At 35.2% G+C, this 12607-nt stretch overlaps 1 protein-coding gene across 13 annotated transcripts in view; it reads left to right on the top strand.

Annotated features, from left to right (window-relative positions):
* The window catches only part of DOCK7 (dedicator of cytokinesis 7), a 221160-nt gene that overhangs the window by 139388 nt on the left and 69165 nt on the right, over positions 1 to 12607 (top strand). For 5 of the 13 annotated variants that reach the window (XM_045064643.1, XM_045064642.1, XM_045064640.1 and 2 more), the window contains exons 22-28: positions 516 to 685; positions 7148 to 7240; positions 8441 to 8530; positions 8847 to 8882; positions 9468 to 9563; positions 11355 to 11495; positions 11591 to 11704. In XM_045064643.1, the coding sequence (XP_044920578.1) occupies positions 516 to 685; positions 7148 to 7240; positions 8441 to 8530; positions 8847 to 8882; positions 9468 to 9563; positions 11355 to 11495; positions 11591 to 11704 (740 nt within the window). The remainder of the gene's footprint in view (positions 1 to 515; positions 686 to 7147; positions 7241 to 8440; positions 8531 to 8846; positions 8883 to 9467; positions 9564 to 11354; positions 11496 to 11590; positions 11705 to 12607) is intronic. The other 8 variants (XM_045064651.1, XM_045064650.1, XM_045064649.1 and 5 more) reach the window with 3 other exon arrangements.

The raw sequence follows: 12607 nt of genomic DNA, 5'->3' as shown, positions 1-12607 counted from the left end.
ATACATAAGTATATCATAAGGATGCCATTTTGGTATAGTTCAGATTGTCATTGATGAAGATGCAGAAACAAAACACAGTCTCATTCAAGAGATGTTGACAGTAAATTGGCTGTCTTCCAGTGACCGTGTATCAGGACAGAGTAGGAGGGGTGGGAAAAAGGAAGAGCCATCAGCCAGAGCATTTCGAGTCCTAGATACACTCATATCTGAAGAGAAAGAAATGTATATATGTGTGTGTTTTCTATCTTGTTTTTTATTGTACATTTAATATATAATCAGAAACATTGACAAGGTAGTGACTTTATCATTGCCATGTGGTTTTGTCAACTGCTGTAAAATAGGATATCTTGGGGTAGCTGTCATTGTTTTGAGGTTTTTTTTTAATTTATAGTATTTTTCATTTAGAAATAATTCATTATTTATGTGGAATTTTGCAAAGTGGCAGAGATTTTTCCAGGTCCTTTCCTGACTAATTTTCTTTGTTTAATTATGTGCTATTTTATATACAACTCTAGGTCCTGGGGGTTTGGGAGGATCAGTGCATTATGCCACAATGGCTAGATCTGCTGTGAGACCTGCAAGCCTTAATTTAAATCGTTCTCGGAGCCTTAGTAATAGTAATCCAGATATATCTGGGACTCCCACGTCACCAGATGATGAAGTACGGTCAATCATCGGCAGTAAGGTAAACTGAAGAAAATATACATTTGGTTTTTGGTTTATGGAAAGTGAGAAATGCCCGATTTTAATTTATTAATTTTAAAATGTTTTTGAGTTAGTAACAGGTAAGACATTGTACCTTTCAATCAGTCTGCACTAAGTGCCTCATGTTTCTATTAATTAAGCTTGCTGTTACAAACTGGTTTGTGCAGTCTGCTCAAGGAAATCTGCCAAATTAAGAAATTTGTCCAGGATGACCAGTCCATATAGCACTTTTGTCTGTATGGTACTCCATCCTGTGAAAAATGATTAATTTCCTGTAGAACTCAAGAGACCTGACTGCTGTGTAGAAGGGACATCACATCATTGATTTAAAATATGACCCTCCATCCTTTCTATGAAAAATATCAAGACCATTGATTAGCCTTGATTGGTAATAGAGCTGCCTTTCAGTGGAAAACTCTATATAAAGATGCCCCAGAGCTTGAAAAATATGATTTATTTAATGATGATTAATGATTATTCCAGGTAACAAGTGAGAGGCTAGCTAGTATAAGATCTCACTGTATTTTATTTACAGCATCTTTATTAATGCCACCTAAAAAATTAAGGAATAGTTTTTACCTTTTTATAGGTAATATTCAAGAATAACTCCAAATTTAAACAAGCTGGAAAAAAATAGTAAGACTTAGGCCAGTAAATCGTTTTATATACAAATGTATAAAAGACCATTTCAGATGTATTTTTTGCTGTTGGAAAGGAGGAAGATACCATTGCTGCAGAATCACAGCCAACTTTTCTTTGGCACTTTTAGTCTGTTGACTAAGATCTAAGGAAGAATTAATAAATATGTTCTAGCCTCTGTGTTTCACCCTCAGCCTGAATTACAGTATTTCTTTTTTTTTTTTTCCAAACAATCTTGGTTTGTTACATGAAATACTTGAACATTGACAAAAACATCGGGTCTTCTATCTGCTCATATAGCTATAGAAATTTTACATTCAGAAGCTTCTAATGAACTTAAGCATTGCTCTTTTAAAGTAACAAGTAATTTGTAAAGTAATTGCCACAGATCAAAAATATATTTTGTAGTCTATTTCAAATAACAAACATGGATTTTAGTAACTTACAGATCCATACAGACCTTATTCTAGTTAAACGACTTTCACTTTTTGTGAACTCCCTGAGAGTGATGTGCAAATGCCTGTATGTGGGCTTGTGCAAAAGTAACCTGAGTAACACAGCAACTGTCAAAGGGAAGGCTCCTGCGCCCTTCCCCCCCATATATTTCCATCTTTAGGAAAAGAACTCAGATTTTTTTTTTTAATCCTTGTATTCATTCTTGAATGTATCTCATTTTAATAGAGCTAGTATTTAGGATTATTTGTATACTATAAATATAATTCTTCTGTAGAATGAATCTGACTTGTGAATAAGAAATTTTCCTGTTAAAGAGCTACAGACATGGACACTGGGGAGGGTATGTGCTATGGTGACTGCTGTGAAGTGTGTAAACCTGGTAATTCACAGACCTGTACCCCTGGGGCTAATAATACATTATATGTTTATAAAAAAAAGTTTAAAATTAAAAAAAAAAAAGAGCTACGGAGATGAAAAAGACACCATTGTCCTCAAGGTTCTACTTTTAAAATGCCTCTTAACTTCTATAAGATTTGCATTATGTCTCATCTAGCATAATTCTAGAGTTTTCCTTTATATGGTGTATTGGACAGATGATAACATCAAACTTTAGAACAAAGGTTTACATATATTTGAATAATTATTTGCCTTTTTTCATGTAGTTCATAGAATGAGACATGATGACATTAACTTCTGCTGATATGTAGTATCTATATAATTACATAAACTTCTGAGAAAGCTATCGTAAGATGAGAATGTGTCTCTATCATAGCCCCTTTCTAGTCAAGTTTTGTTTAAATGGATTTTGTGTTTCCTCTTGGAAAATTTTTGATAGTTACTTTATTTTGGAATATCATTTAGTCATAATCACTAATAGTGTGTATAATTTTATCTCATTGTTAAAATCATAAGGAATCTGAAGTTTCTGACTTCATTGGTCTGGAAATTCAAGAAACTCTGTGTGTGTGTGTGTGTGTGTGTGAGAGAGAGAGAGAGAGAGAGAGAACAAGACAGAGAAAGCACGCACGTGTGAGCAAGCACCAGTAGGGGAAGGGTCAGAAGGAAAGGGAGAAGCAGACTCCCTGCTGGTCATACCCTAGATGTTGTCATTACTAATAACGTTAAACCTCACAATCTCAGTTTCATGAATTGTGTTCTCTATTAGCTCCAGTTTTTCTCTCTAGTACCTCAACTCCCAGCACTTTTCTGTAATGTCCCATCACTTGATCTAATGACCTTTCACTGTGTCTCAATCCCTTAATGTTCTTTCTTCCAATCTAGCTAGCTTAAACTCTATGACCAATCTTTTTTTTTTTTTTTTAAAGATTTGTGTATTTATTTTAGAGAGTGAGAGAGTGCACACACAAGTGAGGGGAGGGGTGGAGGAAGAGGGGAAGAGAGGCAGAGATGCAGACTCCCTGCTGAGCACAGAGCCTGACTCAGGACTCTGTCCCAGGCTTGTCCCAGGCTCGTGAGATCATGACCTGAGCCAAAATCAAAAGCCAGACGCCCAACTGGCTGAGCCACCCAGGTGCCGCTCCATGACCCGTCATTATAGTTATCCCTATTATAATTAAATCTCAATTGCCTTATCCTTCTCCCATTTCATTTTACTTGCTTAACCAAATCTCATACCATAGTTGAACCCAGTCATCCATCTGTGCCATGTTGGCACCTGTGCTAATGAACATGACTTGAGAAGTATCATTATTGGTCTCATTTGAAATGAAAAGCCATGGAGCTCAAGAGAGCTCTCAATGCTTTTGGGCAATTATGCTATATTTTTTTTATTCCAGTTACTTTTCCCATTCTCCCAGAAAAAGATTTCGTGCCTTTCAAGCCCCACATTGGATGTAAAGATTACTTAAAAAAATAAATAAATAACTTTAGATTATATCATTCCTCTGAGCAAGATAATCCTGTGACTAACTCCTTCTCCTCCTTTAAGCCTTTATTCAGAGGACTACCTTCTCAATGAGGTCTACTCTGACCACCTTACTTAAATGTATAACCTGGGCTGCTTTCTCTTTAGTCTTATCGTGGGGGCTTCTGATCGCCTCATTCTCTGTCTCATAACATTTACTGCCTTTTAATGTAGCATATAATTTAGTTATTAATTATTATTTGGTGTTTGTTTACCTTACCTTTATCACAGTATGAGCTCCATGAGGACAGGCATAGTTGCTGAATGATAAAACCTAAGCACCCATGGTGGCCAGCGTATTGAAGCTGCTCGATAGATACTCAGTGAATGAATGTTAGTGAGGATGGCGAGAATAAACTCCTCCATTAAGAGTTATGTTTGGTTTGCCTTCTTGCTGTCAGGGTTAATTATGTGTTTAATGATCAGAAGACATTTGGTCTTATATTTTGTTCTTTAATATAAAATGCAGAGCTCCTAAAATTCAAGAATACTTAACATCAGTAGGATTTTATTACTCTGATGACTGTAAAATCAGATTTGCGAGATTTTCTTCATAATTATTCTTGCCAAAACCAACCTCTTTGCCCTAGCAATGTTCTTTTAACATTCAATTATGTAAATATATGATTATGACAAGTTTGAATTTTATTGTGTTTAAACAAATGCCAGTGCAATTTTACGTGAATATGTAGTTTCTTTGTAATACATTATCTCCTGTTTTTAAATTTAACCTTGAGAGCTTACTGTATGATAGGCACTATGCTGAGGACTAGTGGATACAAAGCCAAAACTTTGAATTCTAACAGCAGTGTTGATGTCAAATCAAATACAATATGAGCCTTGCTCAAGGAAGGAGCCTATCTATATTTAAGGGACAAAATAATGTTACAGAGATGTGACAGAAACAAAAGCTCTTTCATGCACATGTGCACACACTTGGTTAATCTGTTCTGTTCATTGGAGATCAGTAAACATAGTTCTAACATTACTAAATATCAGTGATGAATTTGCTTAACTAAGTTAAGATATAATTCTTAGCTTTGTAACACTTAAATTGTGGCAATTATTTGCTTTACAAAATAATGGGCCATGGGTTTTCTTTAAATAGTTAACTTCAACTTGATGTAATTGTAACCGTTTAGTCTCAGTATTGTGGATATAATATACAATGACAAAGAGATTTGTTTATTCTCACATTACTGATTAACATGTGCCTTAATTTTAAAGGAAATTAAGGAGCTGAAAAGTGTATTTAAGAGTACAGGAAAATTATTGGTATTGTGGAAATTTATGGTAGAAGAGCACAGTTATAATGTTGCAAAAATCAGATGCTTATGTATTATTTTTGTAACATGAATAGTGGTTGTAAAAATTGCAAATAGCAGAAAGAACTTTATATGGTGGAGACATAATTTGGGAGACTGGTGAAAACTTTTGTTTTAACATATCTGAAAAACATTGTTTGCAGATTTGCTTTTGTTTGAAATAATATGGGGTTCTGAGAAGGTAGGTATTTTATTTTAAATAAATCTGATTACATAATTTTACTAGTATTTGAATATTGTCTCATTTACTTTTCTAGAAAGCATTTTAAAAAACATGCTTGGGAAGTTTTTGTTAGAGCTTTTTTTTTTTTTTTTTTTTTTTTTGAAAGATTTTATCTATTTGTGAAAGAGAGTGCAGGCACACGAGAACGAGCACAAGTCAGGAGAGGGGCTCAGGGAGATGCAGACTCCCCACTGGGCAGGGAGCCTCATGTGGGACTCAATCCCAGGACCATGGAATCATGACCTGAACTGAAGGCGGATGCCCAACCGAATGAGCCACCCAGGCACCCAGAACTCTTTTTTGAGTGTTTACTATATTTGAAGCATTGTATTTCGTAATTTACTTCCATTTTTAAATTTGATCTTTGCAATATGAGGGAGACTATCATTATCCTATTTTATGCTAGGGAACTGAAAAAGAGATTAGGTAATTTACCCTAGGTTTTACCACTAATAAGCAGTAGAACCTGGATTTGAATTTCAACACTCATCTTACACATTATCAAAATCAATATAAAAAAATGAGTGGAAATGGATACTTACTATATCATTCAAGTACTCTGTATTTTTTGAAAAATAGGGGGGAAAAGGAAGAGGAAATACTCTCCCTAAAAACCTATGCTCTTGAGAGGTAGCAGTTTGTCTTGCCTCCTTCTCCCTAATCCTCATTCCCTCCCATAGTACTGATACATAGGCTTCACTCTCAGAAATTCTTAAATTGTTTATAGCGTTAATGCCCTGCATATTTATTGTTGTTGACCTTCCCAGATGATACACATGTGTCTACACAGTTGATTATTGTTGTTACTACTGTTGTTTTTCCTTTACCTATCCTTCAGTGCTGTCTGGGGTTGGGTCCATACTTTGTCACCTTGTCTTGGGTTGTCTTCATTATTCTTATTCCAACAATCTTCTAAAAATCCCTTATAACTGGCTCCAGTTCTAATAGATTCCCAGGCCACAGCCCAGGTTGCTGAATCAGGACTTCTGGGGATGGGGCCCAGAATCTGAAGGTTTTAAAACTTCCCGAGTGACTCTAACGATCAGTCACATTTAAGAAATGAAAGCCCCGGTTCTCTTCACCTGGGATAGTAACTTCTTTCAGAGAGGAACAGATGTAATTCACTTCTGATCGTACACATTGGTAGCATATTAAATTAACGTCGGTGATCATGATAATGAAGATGGAATTCCTACAGACCAGCCCCATCGTAATGCTTTTGTTTATGATATTTATATAAAATAGTAGCCTATTATATTTAATTACAACAAGCACAGTAAAACAGCCCAACCTCAAATCCACCCTCATTTTTAGGCAGGAGCAAGTATTAGTGATCCCTTTTTTCTTTCTTAATTCTTTTGTTTTCTTAATTTCTCTTGTTGGTCTGTTAAAAGAAAGCAAAAGAGGAAGCAAGGTCAAATGGAATTATGGAATATCAATACACAGAAATTTCAATTGATGACAAAATGCAAATAAAGTCTTTCAGACAAGAATGAAATTATTTTCTTCAATTCTTTTTTTTTTTTTTCCCTTTTAAATCCTATTTAGATTCAGGGGAAATTATGTTACTAACTCGTGCCATCTTTAAGGAGGGTTTGGGAGGATGGTGCTGTGGGAACTTTAGTTGGTACTCCAACTAAAGAGAAATTGTCTTTAAATGCTGTACTTATTATTCTTCGTGATTTAAAAACAAATTATGTAATAAGGTAATTATGGTGAACTAATACTTCTTGATGCCTAGAAATTTTGGTTGCTTTAACAGTACTAATTAAAAACATGTTTGCATTGGAAAGTCTGGATTTCTTTAAGAATAATTTATAGCATGCCACATGTAATATTTCTTTCCTTTCCAACTGCTTTCTATTATATGCTTAGGGTTTAGATCGCTCCAATTCCTGGGTTAACACTGGTGGTCCAAAAGCTGCCCCATGGGGATCCAACCCCAGTCCAAGTGCAGAATCAACACAGGTGGTGTTTATATTAGAGGTTTCTTTATTGGCTGCTGATGTTTCTTTTTAGAACATTACTTTTTAGTACATACTATGATTTCAGTGGCTTGCTTTTTAATCATTAAAAAGTGTGTATTTTTGTTTACTTAGCACATTTTCCAACTACTATGCATGAATACCACCAGTTGCACCAGTAATGCTGTCCTTTCCTACTTCCTGTCTCTTCCTCCCACTTCCTCCCTGTATACTCTCTTGGTATTTCAATGCCTGCTGCTTATGCAAGTGATGGCTTTGATAACAGTTTCTACTGTAAGTGTAGCACACTTAGTAAGAATTAAAAAAAAAAAAATTTGTGTGGAAAAAACCTGGCAGTTTTCCATTTGCTTTTGGTTTAAAGTGTAGCTATTATATCCTTTTCATTTAGCATTTACTGTCTTGCCTTTTTTTTTTTTTTTCCATAATTACTGATTAGAAATACTGGGACTAAGCTGAAATTAAGTGTGAACAGTATATGATCCCCATGCTGTAAGGTTTAATACCAGAAGCAAAAATCCATTTTAATTCGTATTGTGTTGCAAAGTATGAAATTTGTGTATAACTTAGTTGAACTAGGTTTTGCTTACTTAAGTCTAGTTGCTTCATGGCTAATATTGCATGGCACCTCAAAATATACTTCTCATCTGTGTATTGGCTTTGGAGGGAAATGCTCTTGTTCTTGAAGAATTTGATTTCATGTTTAGTATCATAAACGTTTTATATTTGAAATACATGGCAGATCTGAATAGTAGTTTTTGATAGTGAAAAGTGAAAGAAACCATTCTAACCTTTTGATTTCCTTGATTGAATATAAAACTCTTGATTTCTTCTTTTTGATCTGAGACCAGTGAGAAGTATGTTTTTACTTTATACATTTTCTTACTGGATGTGTGCATGTGTATAGATCACACAGATAAAAGTTTCATTCTTTGCAGCACTCTGAATTTATATAATCATTAAAATAATTCATCTTTTTACTAAAAGTACATAGAAGCCATTTTGATACTTCTAATGCACTGTCATTAAAGCAGCTTAAAATGGTAAAAATGAGATGAGCAATAATAAAACAGTTGTTGAAACCAAAGTAAGACTGTTTAAAAAATTGTATGTAATCCTTGAGCTGCAGCACCCTCCACAGCAGACTTTAATGTTATCTCATCATTCATTCACCTCCACTCCATAGGCTATGGATCGAAGTTGTAATCGTATGTCTTCGCACACAGAGACGTCAAGTTTCTTACAAACATTAACGGGACGCTTACCAACTAAAAAGGTAGATTCATATGAAGACAATCCGTATAGGGGGAAAATTCCAACAGTTAAATAGATGTAAGATTTCTTTATGTAGCCAGTATGTTACAATAATTGCATTTAAATTATTTGTTTAAAAATACATTTGAGCAAGCACTGCTTGTCTGTTGCCTTTTTGGGCATACCACTCCAGTGTATGCTCTTTTGTTAGTGAAATGTTTTATCTTTGGGATTGACTGTTTGAAATCAAATTTGATAATCAGATTTTAGTACCAAAAAATGTATCAATTCTGAATTCTGTTTCTGTAACTGCTCTGTTTTGTGTTTTAAATCTCCAGGGAAAGGAAGATGAGTTAGAAAAATTATCACTCTTAGTAAGATATGTTGATTTGCTTCCCTTATGCACAGTTTTGTTAGTCCTTTTCATATCGATATACCCTACTTTGCAAATGCTTTGTATGCATATCCATTATAAGGCAGGAAATTTCCGCTATGTTTATAAAAAAGACTTCAGATACTTGAAAACTTGAAAATTAATGGCTTACATCAAAGTTTAAATTTCTAAAGGTATTTCCTAAATTGTACCAGCAAAGTTCATGAATGTATTTGCATATGTTGGAATATGTATTTAAGGCACAAACAAGATCGTATTTGTAACTGTGAGTTTTGGTCTAGTTTCTGTTTGCAGGTACAATTTAGGAGGCTGTTTCCCACCTGCCCTTTTAAAATTACATTTTACTGCAAGATAACATGTAATTTTTTCAGCTGTTCAACATGCCACTGTCTTCCATGTATAAACAGCCGTTTCGTTAATGGGTGTCCTCACTGCATCATTGAATGGTTCACCTGCCTTATTTTGCTTATTCTCATTATATCTTCATTTGTAATTGCATTATGGTTTGGTTTGTGTTATCAGCAGATATGACTTTGATAATAACTTTGGATTTACTTCTGGATAGCTTTTTCATGAGGAGCTGGCTTTGCAGTGGGTTGTTTGCAGTGGCAGCGTGCGGGAATCAGCTTTGCAACAAGCCTGGTTCTTTTTTGAGTTAATGGTGAGCAAGCCCAACACATTTTTAATACTGTTTTCCTTAGTTGGCAACTTTGTGTTAGCTCATTATTTTATCCTAAAAAGCCTTTTCAGTTGTCCTTCTTAGGGTTTGACACCTGCCTCCAATACAAAATTAACATTTGTTACATCTCTGCATAAACACTGTGGACACTGAGCATAATTCAGGTGGAATTAGAAGGCTCTGCTTAACTATTATTTTAGAGATGGTTGCAGAACCAGCTCTCTTTTTAAAGAAAAACATGGTACCTTATTTCTTAGTCTGGATGTGGCTAGCACATAATGTATTTTAGATTTCATCCCAAACATAGATAAAAAGGGCTTTAAAGATTCTCACTGCTTTCATGGTTCGAAAGCTTAATAACAACACTTTCGGCTCAGTTTAATACATGATATTAAAAACAAATGGATTAATATCTTAATATTTATATACATATAAACTCATATATACACAAGAGCAATGAAGATTTGCCAAGTATGTACTATGTGTAGCACTGTCCCTGTGGGCTAGGGGTTTTCAATGCACAGAGAGACAGAACTGGGCTTCAAACTCGGGCGTTCTGACACTAGGGACTCTTCCTCTTCAACCTCTAGAAAGCTGAAGTCATTGAAACTTTTTCTTCCAAAAGAGGAATGTGTAAAAATATAATGGAAAACAAAACAACAATAACAAAAAGGAAGGCAGGAAGACAAGAAACAGAAGGAGCTTCCAGAGTATGTCATAGGGTCATTCTCAGCATTGAGTGTTACCTATATTGGGGATAAGAAGACAGTTTTTCTAGAGATTTACTAATCTACAGAAGAAAATAAGTCAGGGACCCTATGTAAGTGATAGGCTTCTCATTTTTCCCCCTCTGGAGAATAAACACCAAGTTTGTAATTCTTGTGCTTTTAATATAAGATCAAATTGTAATTTTGATTTTTTGATAGTCTTACGTGTATGTTCAGATATCTTAAGAATAGTTAAAAAGCTACAGTTTAAAACGTAACTCTGCTGATTACTAATTGTTGAAACTTTGTTTTGCTTTCCCTGAATTCTTTATTATTATTACCACATTGTTGTAATAGTCAATATCCAGAGGTATTTTTTAATTAGAGAGCGGGAACGAGTGTGCACATCAGCATGTCGGGGGAAGAGCATAGGAAGAGACTCACCAGCAGGCTCTGCACTGAGCACAGAGTCTAGTGCAGGGCTTGATCTCCGGACCTTTGAGATCATGATATAAGCTGAAACCAAGAGTTAGATGCTCAGCAGGCTAAACCACCCAGGTGCCCACAGAAGCATTTTGTACACGTGAATCACTTTGTTAATTTTTGCCCAAGAGTTTACTATTCATATTGAGTCATCAGTGTTTACTGTACACTCACCATACGTCACTATATTATAGATGCTGAAGAGACCACAGTGAAGTCAGTGTGTCTAGTGTCTCAGAGCTTACTGTTGGGCATATATGGAATGTCAAAATGTTACATCTTAGAAAAGATTTCATTTAAAACAAATTTGAAAGGTGAACTATTTTTCTGTTCATATCCATAATTCTTTTCATATTGGTAGCCAGAATAATTTTATGAAGGTGATGCAGTGATTGAGTTGTACGGTGTTTGATACTTCTTGGGAACATAAGCTACTGCAGGGAGAGTCTCAAAGTATTTGAGGGGCTAGAAGTATTTTAGCCATCTGTTAAATAACATAGTGTAGTGAAAAAATAGCCCGGATATGATTAACTGTTAATTGCATTCATAAAAAATTAAACTAATGCCTTATTTATTTTTTCAGGTAAAGAGCATGGTGCATCATTTATATTTTAATGATAAACTTGATGCACCAAGGAAAAGTCGTTTTCCAGAACGTTTCATGGATGACATTGCTGCTCTTGTCAGCACAATTGCTAGTGATATAGTTTCACGATTTCAGAAGGTAATGATAACTTGTTAAAAAATTAAATTTCTGTCGAACTCACATTAAGCTGTCATACTCTTATTTGTTTTTTTGCTTTTTATTCTGTTTTCCAGGACACAGAAATGGTTGAGAGACTCAACACAAGCCTTGCATTCTTTCTCAATGATCTGTTGTCTGTTATGGATAGAGGATTTGTCTTTAGCCTTATTAAGACCTGCTATAAACAGGTAATGCATAATTAGTAATAGTTAACAAATAATTTAAATACTGTGTTTGCTGTTTTTAGAGTTACAGCTTAGATATCTTCCAGAACGCATTCATTTACTGATGTTTTTAAAAAACAGCATTTTTCTTTTTAAAAAGAATTTATTTGAGAGAGAGCATGAACAGAAGGGGTGGAGGGAGAGGCTCTGAGAGAGACTCTCTGGGGAACCTGCGCGGCTTAGTTGGTTAAATATCTGACTCTTGATTTCAGCCTAGGTCATGATCTCAGGGTCCTGGGATCGAGCCCTGCCCCGTGTCAGGCTCCCTGCTCAGCTGGGAGTCTGCTTGTCTCCCTCTCCCTGTGGCCCTCCCCCTATTCTCGCTCCCTCTCATTCTCTCTTAAATAAATAAGTCTTTAAAAAATAAAAGCAGGGTATTTTTATTAGTAAGACAAAAATAAATTTCATTAGTTTTATGAGGACACAGGCCTATGGCAAGTTGATATCTGTACAGCTGACTTTTCCTTGGTTTTACTGGCCCAGCAGGGACCTTTGATTCCCATTTTGCAGCAGATCAGCAAGTCACTAGACTGAATGTTAAATAGCCCTGGGGGTGCCTAGCTGACTCAGTCCGAAGAGCATGTGACTCTTGATCTTGGGTTTGTCAGTGTGAGCCCCCCATTGGGTATAGAGATTACTAAAAAAATAAATAAATAAAATAAACTTTAAAAAATATAATAGAAAAAAATAATGTAAAGCAACCCCCATGATGCCATGTAAGAGTACCAGTTACAATGTATAGCCAAATGAACTTGTTTGTGTATTTATTGGGTGATTTTTAAAGCAACTGCATTTTGCTGTGTAGTCCCCCTAATGTAGACTTAGACATTGTAGAGTTTAGAATCATGGATGGATGTTTACCCAAAT

This window comes from Mustela putorius, unplaced genomic scaffold (genome assembly GCF_011764305.1).
Source record: "Mustela putorius furo isolate JIRA1106 unplaced genomic scaffold, ASM1176430v1.1 tig00003853_pilon_pilon_pilon, whole genome shotgun sequence".
Classification (NCBI taxonomy): domain Eukaryota; kingdom Metazoa; phylum Chordata; class Mammalia; order Carnivora; family Mustelidae; genus Mustela; species Mustela putorius.
This window is presented reverse-complemented; position numbering and strand designations above follow the sequence as displayed.